This window comes from Panthera onca, chromosome X, assembly GCF_046562875.1.
Source record: "Panthera onca isolate mPanOnc1 chromosome X, mPanOnc1 haplotype 2, whole genome shotgun sequence".
Classification (NCBI taxonomy): Eukaryota; Metazoa; Chordata; class Mammalia; order Carnivora; family Felidae; genus Panthera; species Panthera onca.
This window is the reverse complement of record NC_138357.1, coordinates 115,217,276-115,234,207: the sequence shown is the minus strand read 5'-3', so window position 1 is coordinate 115,234,207 and position 16,932 is coordinate 115,217,276. Positions and strand designations below refer to the sequence as shown.

Genomic DNA, 16,932 nt, shown 5'->3' with positions numbered 1-16,932 from the left:
GCCCCGCATTGGGCTCTGTGCTGACAGCTCAGCACCTAGAGCCTGCTTCAGATTCTGTGTCTCCCTCTCCTTCTGCCCCTCTCCTGTTCGCACTCTGTATCTCTCTCTCTCTCTCTTTCTCTCAAAAGTAACATAAAACATTAAAAGAAAGAGACAGAGAGAAATTAAGAGGAAAAAAGCAAAACACAAAGTCATTTGCATTCACTCAGAGATAAATTTCCTTCAGCATTTCTTATAGTGCTTGTCTGCCAGTGATGAATTCTCTAAGGATGTTTTTATCTAAAAATATCTTTAGTTCACCTTCACTCCTGAAGAATATTTTTGCTGGATATAGAGTTTTGTGTAACACTCCTATCTCCTGTGTGTACTCTCCTGAACCACAGTGTGTCTGCTTCCATTCACTGTCCAGTACCTTCAAGTAGCTAGTTTTTTTTCCTATTATTTCCAGGTTTTAAAGTTGTTTTCTTTGCAGGAATCACTTAGGTGGTATGTGACTCTAGCATCATTGAATTCATCATTCTGATTCCACCTTCCATCTGCTTTATTGAGGTATAATTTATGTATAGTAAAATTCACTTCACTTTTAAAGTATACTGAGTTTTGGGGCACCTGGATGGCTCAGTTGGTTAAGCGTCCAACTTCAGCTCAAGTCATGATCTCGCAGTCAGTAAGCTCAAGCCCGGCAACAGGCTCTGTGCTGACAGCTCAGAGCCTGGAGCCTACTTCAGATTGTGTGTCTCCTTCTCTCTCTGCTCCTCCCCTGCTCACATTCTGTCTCTGTCTCTCAAAAATGAATAAATGTTTAAAAAACAATTTAAAGTATACTGAGTTTTAAATAAACCGGCCTGAACGTAAATATACCCACACAGTATTTTCAATGTGGTTCTGAAAAAGTCACACATTATTCAAAGTTTTAAGTTTACCCAAGAAAAGAAATACCAGGGGCACCTGGGTGGCTCAGCTGGTTGAGCAGCCGACTCTTGACTTTGGCTCAGTTCATGGTCTCATGGCTCATGGGATCCGGGCCCCACAAGTGGGCTCTGTGCTGACACTGTGGAGCCTGCTTGGGATTCTCCCTCCCTTTCTCTCTGCCCTTCCCACATGCGCACACACACTAGTATCTCTCTCAAAATAAATAAACACTAAAAAACAAATACCAATCTTGATGGCTATGTGGGCTTTAAAAAGCCTTATGTATACTCTTTGCACAGTATATTCCTAAAAGGCCTCATCATACTGTTAGTAAATCCTAAACTGTATGTTATAATAAATAACCAGAGTACAACAAATCAGGAGATACAACTAACCTTTTTTGGGGCTTTTTTCCTTGGTGTGGTATTTTTAGCAGTATTTCCCTTCTTGGGGGCTGAAGTAGGTAGAGGTGGTTTAATCCGACTTGATTTCCTGATCTGCTGCGTTGGTAATATTATAGCAGTTTTCTGTGGAGACGGCATTGAATGTGGGGCCGCTTTGGGAAGAGAAGACTGTGTTTTTGCTATACTCTTTGTAACGGGCACTGAGGGGGGAAAAGCACAGCACAAAAATAAAATTAAAGCAAATGACACAATTAAGGTATTGTCTTCTTCAGACTTAAGAAATTTAACTCAATCTTTAAAAATATTCCAAAGGTTATTCATTAAAAACCACTTAAAATAAAAGTACCATTTAAAATGAAGTTTTAGGTATTTAAGATTTCAGATTATCAGCAAGTAGTCAGAATTCTCCAAAAAAAAAAAAGAAGAAGAAGAAAAGAAATAGGCTTTTATAAGAGGAACCAGTAACTTCAAACTTAGCACAGTGAAAATATCTAGCAATTTGCTTTTTGTCTACCTCTCCTATTTTTAGTTCCTAGCACAGAAAAGAGTTTTCCCTTCAGAAAATACCATACCGGGGCACCTGGGCGGCTCAGTCGGTTAAGCGTGTGACTTCGGCTCAGGTCATGATCTCACAGTTCCTGAGTTTGAGTCCCGCATCAGGCTCTGTGCTGACAACTCAGAGCTTGAAGCCTGCTTCAGATTCTGTGTCTCCCTCTCTCTCTGCCCCTCCCTTGCTCCTGCTCTATCTCTGTCTTTGAGAGACATAATTTTTGAGACATATTTGAGAGAAATATTTTTGAGAAATAAACGTTAAAAATTTTTAAATAAAAAAAGAAAGAAAGAAAATACCACACCAAAATATCTAACCATACCATATACAGGGAATCAGTTGACCTATCAATATAGAAAAACATAGCAAAACAACTATCAACTCCTAGTTCATCTTTCAGAGGCCAGAAGGATCCCCTGCACTTGATTTTTAATGGCTAAAGCACATTATGTTCCTACATGTATGTCTAGTAATAAAGCTTCATATACTACAATATAGCTTCTACATTAATATTGTCATGGAAGGACCACTACCAAACCCAAGTGATTTGTATCTACTAATTACTTGGTAGCCCTGTCTAGGCAGTTTTAGCATTTCAAATAAAGGTTACCTTCCAGGTTACTTTTGTCTATGTTCACAGTTAAGTAAAAAGAGAAGTTTTTAGTATTAATCCATCAATAATTTTATTATACAAAAAAAAACATGAATTTTACATAGTAAGAAGTACTAATGTCAAAAAAACTTTATAGGAAGAGCTGTGTAAGTAAAACATTTATACATGTATGCAAAACTCAACTACTTTTATTTTGAGGTCTTCATTTTACAACTTGAAACTACTCCACTGCTTTGCTCCTCCCATAGTCCAAGACTATGTATAAATCTGGCCTTCGACAGAGAACATATCTTCCCTGTAGTCTTTTTTTTTTTTTTAATGTTTATTTATTTTTGAGACAGAGAGACAGCATGAATGGGGGAGGGTGAGAGAGAGCGGGAGACAGAATCTGAAGCAGACTCCAGGCTCTGAGCTATCAGCACAGAGCCTGACGTGGGGCTCAAACTCACGGACCGTGAGACCATGACCTGAGCCGAAGTCGGACGCCTAACCAACTGAGCCACCCAGGCGCCCCCTCCCTGCAGTCTTTTTATCTACCTTCTATTACTTGCCAAGCCAAGAGGAGGGAACAGCCTTCTCTCAGCTGCCAAGGCAAAGGGAAGACCATCTAGCTGCCACCATCACTTTCTCCCCTTATCTACAGTAATTCACCTGCTTACACTAGTCTTCTTACCTCTTTACCATCATCTACCTCATACTCCATGCTCACTTCCACTTTCGTCAATAACTCCAGTGACCTAATTCACATTATTTCTTCTTACACAGTCTTCCTGTCATCATCTTTAGGAATTTAAACATCATAATTCTAGGGCACCTGGTGGCTCAGTCAGTTGAGCATCCAACTTCAGCTCAGGTCATGATCTCCCGGTTCATGAGTTTGAGCCCCGTAATCTTGCAGGTCATGAGTTTGAGCCTCACACCAGGCTCTCTGCTGCCAGTGCAGAACCCGCTTCAGATCCTCTGTCCCCCAACTCTCCTTGCCCCCCCATTCATGTGTGCACACGTGCACAACACATGTTTTCTCTCAAAATAAATAAACATTAAAAAAATCATAATTTTGGGGCGCCTGGGTGGCTCAGTCGGTTAAGCGGCTGACTTCGGCTCAGGTCATGATCTCACGGTCCGTGAGTTCAAGCCCCGCATTGGGCTCTGTGCTTACGGCTCAGAGCCTGGAGCCTGTTTCGGATTCTGTGTCTCCCTCTCTCTGACCCTCCCCCATTCATGCTCTGTCTCTCTCTGTCTCAAAAATAAATAAACGTTGAAAAAAAAATTGAAAAAAAAATCATAATTTTGATGCTTCATCATCACGACCTTGTCAGTGGAGAGTTCAGCTCCTCCCTAAAATGGTTATACTTAGTTATTTCTGGAACTCTTCTACCTCCAAGATAACCACTGTGCTCCTTTCTTTACCTCCACCTTTCTCACCTGTCGTCTTTGCTTCATACCAACTGGCCATGCTTTTCATTCTCATATGAGATCTAGCCACAAGCCCTCTCCATTTTCATCCAATCTATTATCTTTCTTCTGGCTTTTCTCCTTATCAACTCCTGTCCACCTCCACCAATACCCCTCTAACTAGTATTCCTGACTTTATCACCCCTTGATCTTTGATCATGTCCAAATGTTGGCTCCCACCTCTGAGTCACACTATCATTTGCTTTCTCTGGTCTTGAGCTACAGAACAAGGGTCAGCAATCTTTTTCTATATACAGCCAGATAGTGAATATTTTAGGCTTTGAAGGCCACATACAGTTTCTGTCACACATTCTTGTTTCTTTAGTTGTTTGCTTGGTTTTATTAAATATTTTCTGAATTCAAAAACTATTCTTAGCTCTCAGGCTACATGGGCTGGATGTGCCTGGCCCTCGGGTTGTAGTTTGCCAACTCTTGCTTTGGAACATTAAAATATTATTGATTGCTAGAAAATCCACACTAACCTCAACTGTGGTGTCACTGCTGCAACTCAGAATGTTTTTCCCTATTAAAGCTTCTGTCTCCCTCTAACCCTATTCCATTCAGCAAATGATCCTACCTTCTACTTGATGAGAAGATTGAAGGGTATTTTTTGGGAGTGACCATAACTATCCCACTTCTCCAACTTAAAACACTTTTTTTTTTTCATTCATTCTCATCTCTTCCTCTTGCACCACATGAAAAGTTTTCTCTCTACTCTTCTAAGTCTAATCAATCCCTTCTACCTATGTACCAATAACTATCTTCTTTGGTTCCTCTGGGACATTATGGTTTCAATGATCTCCTTTCTCTTCATAGTATTTAATCCCTGATCCCCAACTCCTTTCTCTCTTACAACCCTCACGAGTCCCTTATTTTGAAGATAGCACTCCTAGTTTCTGGCATACTTTCAAGCCCTTGCATGAATGTCCTCCTATTTCACTACCAAAATACCAAGAAGAATCACCTTTACTTGATACTTCAATTTCCTTATTATTCTGTTGTTTCCTCAAACCCTTGTAATAAGCTTTTCTTCTCCCAAACATATTTTAAAGAAATTCTTTCCAAGGTCAGTAATGACACTCTCCTAGTTACTAAATCCAAATAAATCCTCACTGTCTTGACCAATCTATTCATCTCCACAATTCTGGTCTCTACCTCCAAATACATGGCATGAAGAAAAGGAAACAGATTGGGCTCTGGACCTGAGTTTAAATTCTTGTGCCAGATTGGTTTAAGACAGAACCTAGGAGAATAGAAGGTCCTAAAAAACATTTACTGAATGACTGAAAACTATTTTTTTGAAGAGAGAGAGAGAGAGAGCATGTGAGCATGCAAGTGGTGGAGAGGGACAGAGGAAGAGAGAGAGAATCTTAAGCAGGCTCCATGCTTAGTGCGGAGACCAATGTGAGACTCAATCCCACAACCCTGGGATCATGACCGGACCTGAAATCAAGAGTTGGATGCTCAACCGACTGTGCCACCCAAGCACCCTGAATGAATGAAAACTATTTTCAACCTGCAAGCCAATGTTATACCTCCAAAACCAGTACATCCTATACACGTCATTAAGTTGTAACAAATAAAACAGTAACTTGGTGGAACATGGCAAATGTAATGAAATCATTATTCGATCTAAGAATTTTGGCATTTAAAAATTTTAAATTTGGGGCGCCTAGGCAGTTCCTAGGCCTGAGCGTCGGACTTCAGCTCAGGTCATGATCTCACGGTCCGTGGGTTTAAACCCTGCGTCGGGCTCTGTGATGACAGCTTGGAGGCTGGAGCCTGCTTCAGATTCTGTGTCTGCCTCTCTCTGCACCTCCCCTGCTCACACTCTGTCTGTCTCTCTCAAAAATAAACATTAAAAAAACTTTTTTTTTAATTTTAAATTTTAAGTTAACAAATCTTGGAACACAAATACTTATGCTACAGCTTCAAATATTCCCCTAAAATGTAATATTCTATTACAATAAGAGCTCCTTAATTCATGGTATATACACATGTATGAGCAAAATAAGAAAAAAGTATTATAAAAAATTTTATGTATGAAAATAAATGTTCACTTTAGAAAGCAAACTTTTCTAAGGCAAATACTCAGTTTTGTTTATTGCCATATCCCCAGTACCTAGAACAAAATAGTTTTTAAACTAACTTAACTAAAGTGGAAAGAATGATCAATCATTCAATATATTAGACATCAAAATTAAACTATATACATTATTTATTACATGTATTTATTATCCCTCCTCCAAAGAGCAATGATATTACATATAAACCATGCTGAAACTCTATTTAAAGCATTAATTAAATCATTACCAATAGAAAATAAATGTTTTTTTTTAATTTGTTTTTAATGTTTATTTATTTTTGAGACAGACCGAGCATGAGCTGGAGAGGGGCAGAGAGAGACGGAGACACAGAATCCGAAGTAGGCTCCAGGCCCTGAGCTGTAAGCAGAGAGCCTGACGCGGGGCTTGAACCCACGAACCATGAGATCATGACCTGAGCCAAAGTCACACACTTAACCGACTGAGCCACCCAGGCACGCCGAAAATAAATTTGTTTAAGTAATAAGGTTAAAACTATATACAGCACACACACACACACACACACACACACACACAAACTATATATAGTCCTAAAATCGTGTGTTCATAGTAGCCACAAAGTGAACAAAAACCTTTTTGAAAAAAGTACGTGCAATATAGAAAGGTATACTAACCATCTTTAATAAAATTTTTATATGAATACCTAACCAAATGTACTGGTTCTTCAGCTTATCTTCAGATATAACAGAGAACTTCAGGTAAGAAAAATGTCCAGGAGATGAGAAGTTAGTGAATTGTGGAAATGCAGAAAAAAATAGTAAATTTTGGGAAACCATCAGAGGAAGTAAATAAAGTCAAGAGGAGGCCTGGAAGCCTGGAACAAGGGGAGCAGAAGAAAGAAGAGAGATGCCAATATTTACTGGCTACCCATTACAGGTGAGGCACTTCAATATGCATTATCCCATTTAATCCACCCAAAATTCCTGAGGTCGGTACCATTTCCCCACTTTATACATGAGGAAACTTCGGCTCTTCGAGGTGAGGTAACTTAGCCAAGATCACCCATTTGGCTAAGAGAGTTTGGTCTCCTAAGTGCATGCTTTTTCTAATATGCTACCTTGCTTTCTGCCCTCAAACAAAAAAAGGCTATTAAATTCACCACCCTGAGTCAAAGTGCACAAGTGTTAAAAAAAGGGAATGGTGGGGGGCAAAAGACAACTTTGTGAATTCCTACGTGCTATTTTACTAGAGAGTCAGGAGGTGCTCTCTAAGAAGGAGTCTTAGGTTTTTAAAAAAAACCAGGTGTGGAGGCATACTTACAAAGAGAAAACATTAACAAGTAAGTACAGACAAAAACACATTGGTAAAACTTTTCATGCCTGGGAATTTAACCTTGTTTAATATTTATTTCCAAATAGTACTCATTAAATATACATTTCTGCTGACCCATGAAGACACTTTATTATTGAAAGATAGTGCTGGGGCGCCTGGGTGGCTCAGTCGGTTAAGCGGCCGACTTCGCTCAGGTCATGATCTCACAGTTCGTGAGTTCGAGCCCCGCGTCGGGCTCTGTGCTGACCGCTCGGAGCCTGGAGCCTGTTTCAGATTCTGTATCTCCCTTTCTCTCTGCCCCTCCCCTGCTCATGCTCTGTCTCTCTCTGTCTCAAAAATAAATAAACATTTAAAAAAAAAAAAAAAAAAAAAAAAAAGAAAGATAGTGCTTGCCTTCTCTGAATTGTGAAGACAGCTGCACACATAATTACCACAGAAGAAGAAATACACTTAGAAATGAACAGCAACCCCCTATTTCCAGCTACTGTTCCACATGTGCTGGTTTAGCTTACACATGGCTGACTTGAACAGAAACTAAAATGGATTAGAGATATAAATTAATATGTATCTTGCTTTTGATCTAAAAAGACTTAAGAGGTATGGTTGCTTAGTGTTCTCCAGATTTTCCATCCACCATTTATTTACTCAATACTTAGTGTATACTTTTTACCAGTCTAGGCAATTTTGGAGATTCAGAAGAAATAGATATGGCCCCAGTCATACAGTTTGTGTATCCTGTGAGTGTAGTTGTGTATCCATAAAATTCGTATCTCCTTAAGTAGATCAATGATACATGATTTCCTTCTCCTCAAATAAACTGAATAGTGTATTACACAGCCATATGACAAGAAGAGCAGAAATTACTGTAAAAACAGATACCTTGAATTTGAGGCAAGTAATAAACAAAGCCAAATTCTGAACAGCCAAAAACAGAAAAGCAAGATATGGTCTGGAAAAACCAAAACTAAGTCAAAAAGAAAAAATCTGTCATTGGAAACATTTGACTTTGGAACCTTTTTCAGATTTAGCAATTCTTTCCAAGTCATCTTCCTTATTCTTAAAACTGCATGTACAACTAAACTATCATTTATACTAAAATCTTTCAAGGGGTGCCCAGGGGGCTCAGTTAGTTGAGCGTCCAACTTCGGCTCACGTCAGGATCTTCCATGAGTTCAAGCCCTTCATCGAGCTCGCTGCTGTCAGCACAGAGTCCGCTTCAGATCTGTCCCCCCCTACCCTCTCTGTCCCTCCTCCACTCACGTGCTCTCTCAAAAATAAATAAAACATTAAAAAGAAAAATTTATGGGGTACTTGGGTGGCTCAGTCAGTTAAGTGTCCGACTCCGGCTCAGGTCATGGTCTCACAGCCTGTGGGTTCGGGCCCCACATCAGGCTCTGTGCTGACAGCTCAGAGCCTGGAGCCTGCTTTGGATTCTGTGTCTCCCTCTCTCTCTGCCCCTCCCCCACTCATGCTCTGTCTGTCTGTCTCTCTCTCTCTCTCTCTCTCTCAGAAATAAACATTAAAAAAAATCCTTCATACTGCTAACTATAAACCCAAAGAAACAATATAAGCCTCAACTTTGAAAAACATGGACATAGCAATAGAGATGGCTACACTTACACTATCACTATCCAACCTTGAGGCCCGATAGTCACAAAAGCTCACTTGAGGCACCCAATGCCTCTATCTGGAATTTTGCTCCCTGACTCATAGAGCGAGCTCACATTGCCACAAACTGGTCGTGGGCGGCAGTAAGAGCAAAGAGGAAACCCCCTGATCTTCCTTCATTCACTCCTGCTGCCATCCCATACCAAAGCACCAGCTCCCTTGACTGGTGTTTCAGATTCTGCCCCATTTCTCCTCTCTCTTCTCCCAACCTGTACCAGAGGAAGCCACCCATGCCATTCCAGAAGCGAAACCCTGCTTGAGAAACTAAACATTTGATAACAGCCAGAGTCTATTTTTCCTCTGAAATTAGCCTTTTGAATACCCAAGGACTGTTCTTGTCATATAAGAGTAACTTTCCCTTTCCATTAGCATGCTAAGTGTCTTTTATTATTTTTACTTATTTTTTTAACGTTTTATTTTTTTGAGAGAGAACATGTGCACAACATGGGGAGGGGCAGAGAGAAGGGGATAGAGGATCTGAAGCAGGCTCTGCGCTGACAGCAGAGAGCCCAGTGCAGGGGTTTGAACTCACCAACTGTGAGATCATAACCTGAGCCAAAGATGGACGCTTAACTGACTGAGCCACCTGGGTGCCCTGAGAGTCTTTTAAATGTATATTTCCTTATCTTCAGCAATAAAAAAATCATTTTAGAAAGCCTCAAATAAGGGGTGTCTGAGTGGCTCAGTCAGTTAAGCAATTGACTCTTGGTTTTGGCTCGGGTTATGATCTCGCAGTTCCTGAGTTCAAGCCCCACATCAGGCTCTGCACTGATAGTGGCCTGCTTGGGATTCTCTCTCGTCCTCTCTCTGCCCCTCCTGTGTGTACTCTCTCTCTCTCTCAAAATAAATAAATAAACTTAAAAAAAAAAAAGAAACCTTCAAATTAGCTACGAAAAACTCTTTTTTAAATTTCTTTAAAATTTATTTATTTAGGGGCACCTGGGTGGCTCAGTGGGTTGGGCCTCTGACTCTTGGCCATGGCTCAGGTCATGATCTCATGGTTTGTGGGACCGAGCCCCCATTGGGCTGTGTGCTGACAGCACGGAGCCTGCTTGGGATTCTCTCTCCCTCTCCCCTGCTCGTACTCGTGCACTTGCTCTCTCTCTCTCAAAAATAAACTTAAAAAAATATTAAATTTATTTATTTATATTTTGAGAAAGAGCACAAGTGGGGGAGAGGCTGAAAAAGAGGGAAAGAGAGAATCCAAAGCAGGCTCAGCAATGCCATCGCAAAGCCTGATGCAGGGCTTGAACTCATGAACCATGAGATCATGACCTGAGTTGAACCCAAGAGTCAGAAGCCTAACTGAATGAACCACACAGGCACCCCAAGCTAAGAAAAACTCTTAAAACCACAGGGGGTAGTTACTAATGGAAAGGAAAACAAGGAAGCATGTTCCTAATACCACAGCAGATATTTGGAAGCCAGAAGCCAGGTGAGGACTATGAATTTTCTCAGAAGAAGCAGAGTAGAGATCAGCTGGGCATGGGACTCCTGTACCAACTGGTCATAATAGCCTATTCCCTTCCCTGCTTCTCATTATCTAGGGAGAGACACTGGTTCTAGATTAATTAGGTTCAAATCCAGATTTACCACATAATAATTATGAGGTCTTGGGACAATTATTTAAATTCAGCATGTGGCACATGGTACATATTTCAATAAATGTTAACTGTTAATAGCAGCAGCAGCAGCAGCAGCAGCAGCAGCAGCATTACCATCAGCAGCAGCCCTGCCTTGATTCTCACCTTCTCTTTCCAGGCCCTGAGGGTGCTCCTGGCCCTCTTCTATCAATGGATGGGATATCAGGGAAACCTTGTTGTCAATGCCTAACAAATGCAAGAAAAAAAGTTTCATCCAAATAAGGATCTCCTATTTACCGACATTCTGATCCCTTCCCTCCTTCCTTTCATGACCAAACTTCTTAAAAGACTAGCCCATGTTCACTACCACTGCCATTTTCTTATTTTTCAACCCTCTGCAATTACACTTTTAGACACCTCTTTTTAGGGAAGCTTTGAATGCTAAGGTAACCCACAACCTCCTAATAGCACTCAACACTTTTGATGATGTCTTCTTTTTTAAATTTGTTATTGGATTTCACACAGCCACTCCCTCCTGGTCCTTCTTATACCTCTGTCATGTTTCCTGTGGTGTTCCCCAGGATTAGTCACCTTCCCCCTATCCCCACCTCAGTTTTGAGTGCTTTTAGTTCACTCCCTTGATTTCAGCTACTGCCTACATATAATGATTGCCAAATTGCTTGCTCTCATGTTCTTCTGCCACTTACGCATTCGTAAGCCACCCCCTACCCATCATAAGCCTCTCTCAAGTTCCACAGCTGTGTTTTCAATAGCCAATTCAATAATCTTATATATAGGCATCTCTCACTCAACATGTCCAAAACCAAATTCATCACGCTTATCTTGAATGACATTACCTTTTACACTCAATTATCAGTAATCAGAAATCTTGAAGACATCTTTGTACTCTTCCACCATCGACATGTGAAACCAAGCCTACCTGAAGTACTTCCTAGTTGTGTTCTTCTTTATGCCCATGAAATGACTTCTCACATAAGCTATAGCACTAGCCTCTTTACTAGCATTCCTGGCTAACCTTTACAATCCATATTTGATAGCACATAATCATGATCTTTCTAAAATACAAACTATATGTCACTTTTCCTCTTAAAAATCTTCAGTGATGCTGGGGCACCTGGGTGGCTCAGTCAGTTAGGCCTCTGACTTCAGTTCCAGTCATAATCTCACAGTTCCATGGGTTCGAGCCCTGCATAGGGCTTTGTGATGACAGCTCAGAGCCTGGAGCCTGCTTCAGATTCTGGGTCTCCCTCTCTCTCTGGCCCTCCCCCGCTCATGCTCTGTCTGTCTCTCTGTCTCTCTCTCTCTCAAAAATAAACAAACATTAAAAAGAAAATCTTCAGTGATGCCACATTACCCATATGCTAAAATCTAAAGTCTTTGGCCTGGTGTCCAAGGCCCTCTACATATCTTCACAGCCTCATCTCCTCTATTCTCCAACTATCCTTATAGATTCAGTCATAATCATGTTTCAGGTCCCCAAATATTCTGACTCTTACTGCCTTGCAGAAGCTGATCCAGGAAAGGCCTTCCCTCTCATGTCAATGACGAGCTCAATCACGAGCACTGCAAAATTCCAGCACAAAGCTCCGAGGCAAACCATAGGACTTCATGCTAATAAACTTCACAGACTGCATTTATCTCTAGCAGCACAGGTATTACAGCATCTTATCTTTTCTTAGATATCTACCTGTCCCACTACACTGTGAATTCCTTTAGAAGAAGGAACTATGTAAGTTCAAACCATTATTATACCTCCAACATGTGGTTGAGGGCCTGCCACATAACAGGCATCCAAGAAATGTTTGTTAATGAATAAATGTTTAACATCCAAGTTTTGTCTCTGGTCTTATATTCCCATAGAAACAAGTTGGGTAGCTTATGCATCAAATAGGCCACCATGGTTTAATAACAACATTTTACAGTTTGCTGGGAAAAAAATGCTTTACCTCAACAAAGAAGGTTACAGAGGGTACATACTTCAACTCAATAATAAGGGCCATATATGAAAAACCCACCACTAACATTATATGCAATGGTGAAAAACTGAGTTTTTCCCCTAAGGTCAGGAGTAAGACAAGGATGTCTACTCTCACCACTCTTATTCAACATAGTACTGGAAGTCCTAGCCACAGCAATCACACAACAAAAAGAAATAAAAGGCATCCAAACTGGTAAGGAAGAAATAAAGCTTTCACTATCTCCAGATGACATGATATTATATATAGAAACCCTAAAAACTCCAAGAAACTACTAGAACTAATAAATGAATTCAGTAAAGTCACAGGATACAAAATCAATAGACAGAAATCCACTGTATTTCTATACACTAATAATGAAGTAGCAAAAAGAAAAATTAAGAAAACAATCCCACTTACAATTGCACCAAAAATAATAAAATACTTAGGAATAAAGTTAACCAAGGAGGTGAAAGACCTGTACTCTAGAAGCTATAAAATACTGATGAAAGAAATGGAAGATGTCACAAATGGAAAGATATTCCATGTTCATGGATTGGGAGAACCAATATTGTTAAAATGTCCATATTACTCAAAACAATCCATAGATTCAAAGCAATCCCTATCAAAATACCAACAGCATTTTTCACAAAACTGAACAAATTACCCTAAAATTTGTATGGAACCCCAAAAGACCCCAAACAGCCAAAGTAATTTTGAAAAAGAACAGAATTTAAGGTATTTCAATCCCAGATTTCAAGATATACTACAAAGCTGTTGCAATCAAAAGAGTATGGTACTGGCACAAAAAAACAACACATACATCAATGGGACAAAAGAGAGAGCCCAGAAATATATCCACAATTATGTGGTCAATTAATCTTCAGCAAAGGAGGCAAGGGTATGCAATGGGAAAAAGACGGTCTCTTCTACAAATGGCACTGAGAAAACTGGACAGCTACATGCAAAAGAATGAAATTATACCACTTTCTTCCACCACACACAAAAATAAACTCAAAACGGATTAAAGATCTAAATGTGAGATCTGAAACCATAAAAATCCTAGAGGAGAACAGGCAGTAATTTTGTCTGACATTGGCCATAGCAACACTTTTCTACATTTGTCTCCTGAGGCAAGGGAAACAAAAGCAAAAATAAACTACTGCAACTAAACCAAAATAAAAAGCTTCTACACAGCAAAGGAAACCACCAACAAAACAAAAAGGCAACCTACTGAATAGGGGAAGATACATGTAAATGACAGATCTGATAAGGGTTTAGTATACAAAATATATAAAGATCTTATACAAATCAATAACCCCCAAAACAAATAATATAATTTAAAACGGGCAGAAGATATGAACAGGCATTTCTCAAAAGAAGACACACAGATGACCAACAAACACATAAAAAGATGCTCAATACCACTCATCCATCAAGGAAATGCAAATCAAAACCACAATGAGATATCACCTCACACCTGTCAGAATGACTAAAATCAAAAGCACAAGAGACAAGTGCTGGTGAGGATATGGAGAAAAAGGAACCGTTTTTGCATTGTTGGTGGGAATACAAACTGGTGCAGCCACTGTGGAAGACAGTATGAAGGTTCCTCAAACAATTAAAAAGAGAATTACAATAGGATCCAATAATTCCACTACTGGGTATTTACCCAAAAAATATAAAAACACTAATTTAAAAAGATATATGCACCCCTATGTTTACTGCAGCATTATTTGTAATAGCCAAATTATGGAAGCAACTCAAGTGCCCACTGACAGATGAATGGATAAAGACGATGTGGTGTGTGTGTGTGTGTGTGTGTGTGTATGTATATACACATACATACATTGGAATGTTACTAAGCCATAAAAAAAGAAAGCTTGCCATCTGCAACAACATGGATGGATCTAGAGAATACAATGCTAACAGAAATAAGTCAGTCAGAGAAAGACAAAGACCATAGGATTTCACTCATGTGGAATTTAAGAAACAAAACAAAGAAAAAAAAAGAGACAGGGGCGCCTAGGTGGCTCAGTCAGTTAAAGCATCTGACTCTTGATTTCAGCTCAGGTCATGATCTCACAGGAAGTGAGTTTGAGCCCCGCACAGGTTTCTGAGCTGACACTGCAGAGCCTGCTTGGAATTCTGTCTCCATCTTTCTCTCTGCCCCTCCTGCATCTCTCTCTCTCTCTGTCTCAAAATAAATAAATAAACTTAAAAAAAATCATTTAAAAAAAGAAAAAAAAAGAGACAACCAAAAAACAGACTCTTAACTACAGAGAACAAACTGGTGGTTACCAGAGGGGAGACAGATGGCTGGATGGGTGAAATATATGAAGGGAATTAAGAGTTCACTTATCGTGGTGAGCACTGAGTAATGTATAGAATTGTTGAATCACTATTTTGTACACCTGAAACTAATATAACACTGTATGAAAAAAAAACTTCAAATACCAATCAACCAACTTAAAAATCAACTTCTAAGAAAGGAGGAAATAAAATCTCTTATCTGTAGTGTTTCCTCTCACCCAGTTTCTAAGGTGCTGCTGTTATGGTAACCCCAAAATGCCCAAACCCATGGCATTGTAATCCAAGATATATGGAGTGAATGTTTAATTTTTTGTTTGTCTGTTTAAAGGAAAACACCTTGCCTCAAACCAAATAAAAGATAATCTTTGACAATGTGTTAAAAAAAAAATCAACTTCTAAGAATACACTCCATTCAAAAATGAAGGAAGGACTGCAAATCAAAATCACAATTTGGTACCACTTTACACCTACTAAGATGGCTATTAAAAAGAAAAACAGTTAAGTGCTGACAAGGATATGGAGAAATTGTAACCCCCATACATTGCTGATGGGAATGTAAAGTGGTGCAGCTCCTGCGGCAAACAGTTTGGCAGTAGCAGATAAAGTTAACACAGAAGTAACATTTGAACCAACAATTCCATTCCTAGGTATATACCCAAAATAAATGAAAACAGGGACTCTAATAAGAACATGTACAGGGATATTCATAGCAGCACTATTCACAGTAGCCAAAAGGTAGAAACAGCTCAAATGTACATCAACGGATAAATGGATAACCAATGTGTTACACATGCATACAATGGAATATTATTCATCCATAAAAAGGAATGAAGTATTGGTAGCTGAAATGGCATGAATGAACCTTGAAAACATTACACTAAGTGAAAGAAGCCAGACACAAAATCACATACTATATGATTCAATTTATATGAAATATCTAGAATAAGTAAATATATAGCAACAGAATACAGATTAGTGGTCACAGGAGCAAGAGGGAGGAGAGAATAGGAAGCAACTGCTTAGTGGGTACAGGGTTTTCTTTTAAGGTGATGAAAATATTTCCAAACTAGATAAAGGTGGTAGTTGTACAACATTATGAACGTACTAAGTGACTCTAAATTGTGCATTTTGAAATAGTTAATTTTATATTATGTGAATCGCACCTCATTTTAAAACACAACACTGGGGGAAAAAAGAAAGAAATCTATATACTTCGAATGGGTCAAATATTTTGCATACATTATTAAAATTTGTTTCTATAATTTTGTAAAGCAAGTATTATTATCCCCATTTTACATATAAAAAAATAGAGGCTTGGGGCACCTGGGTGGCTCAGTTGGTTAATAAGCATCTGACTTTGGCTCAGGTCACGATCTCTAGGACCATGAGTTTAAGCCCTGCATCGGGCTCTGGGCTGACAGCTCAGAGCCTGGAGCCTGCTTTGGATTCTGTGTCTCCCTCTCTGACCCTTCCCCAATCATGCTTGCTTGCTCTCTCTCTCTCAAAAACAAAAGAAGAAGGAGGAGGAGGAGGAGGAGGAGGAGGAGGAGGAGGAGGAAGAAGAAGAAGAAGAAGAAGAAGAAGAAGAAGAAGAAGAAAGAAAGAAACAAACAAACAAACAAACAGAGGCTTAGTGCAGTAAGTAACATCTAACCCAGTATCACACAGCTAGTCTCAAAGTGGTAGAAACGGGATTCACATTCAGGACTGTCTCACCCAAAAGCCCATGCTCCCTGCTTAAAGTGGGTACTGTTTTAAACTAGTGAGGTAAGCAATGAAAAGACAATTAAAATATTTTCTTCTATAATCTTAACAAACTCAAATGCAGAATTAAATAGTTGGGTTAAACATTTCTTAAGGTTCAAATTTGAGGGAGCTTCTGTGTAAACCACAGATAAAAATATCTAAAGTGGCGCTAAAAACAAATTATCAACATGCCCTTAATAATCCAGTATTTAGGGGCTTTCCTTTTTTAAAATTCTCTTGGCTAAATAAACCCTTAAGGGAAAAATGCATCAAATATTAGAGGAGAACCTTCTGTACTCTAAATTTTCTTATGTATTTTCTCAAAATGAAACATT

The 16,932-nt window shown here is 39.4% G+C and overlaps 1 protein-coding gene across 3 annotated transcripts in view; it reads right to left on the bottom strand.

The window, feature by feature from the left end:
* Positions 1-16,932, bottom strand: part of SCML2 (Scm polycomb group protein like 2) — a 103,208-nt gene that overhangs the window by 20,617 nt on the left and 65,659 nt on the right. For 2 of the 3 annotated variants that reach the window (XM_081793861.1, XM_081793863.1), the window contains exons 8-9: positions 10,728-10,808; positions 1,308-1,516 (exon numbers count right to left, since the gene is read on the bottom strand). In XM_081793861.1, coding sequence (XP_081649987.1) covers positions 1,308-1,516; positions 10,728-10,808 — 290 coding nt within the window. The remainder of the gene's footprint in view (positions 1-1,307; positions 1,517-10,727; positions 10,809-16,932) is intronic. The other variant, XM_081793862.1, reaches the window with a different exon arrangement.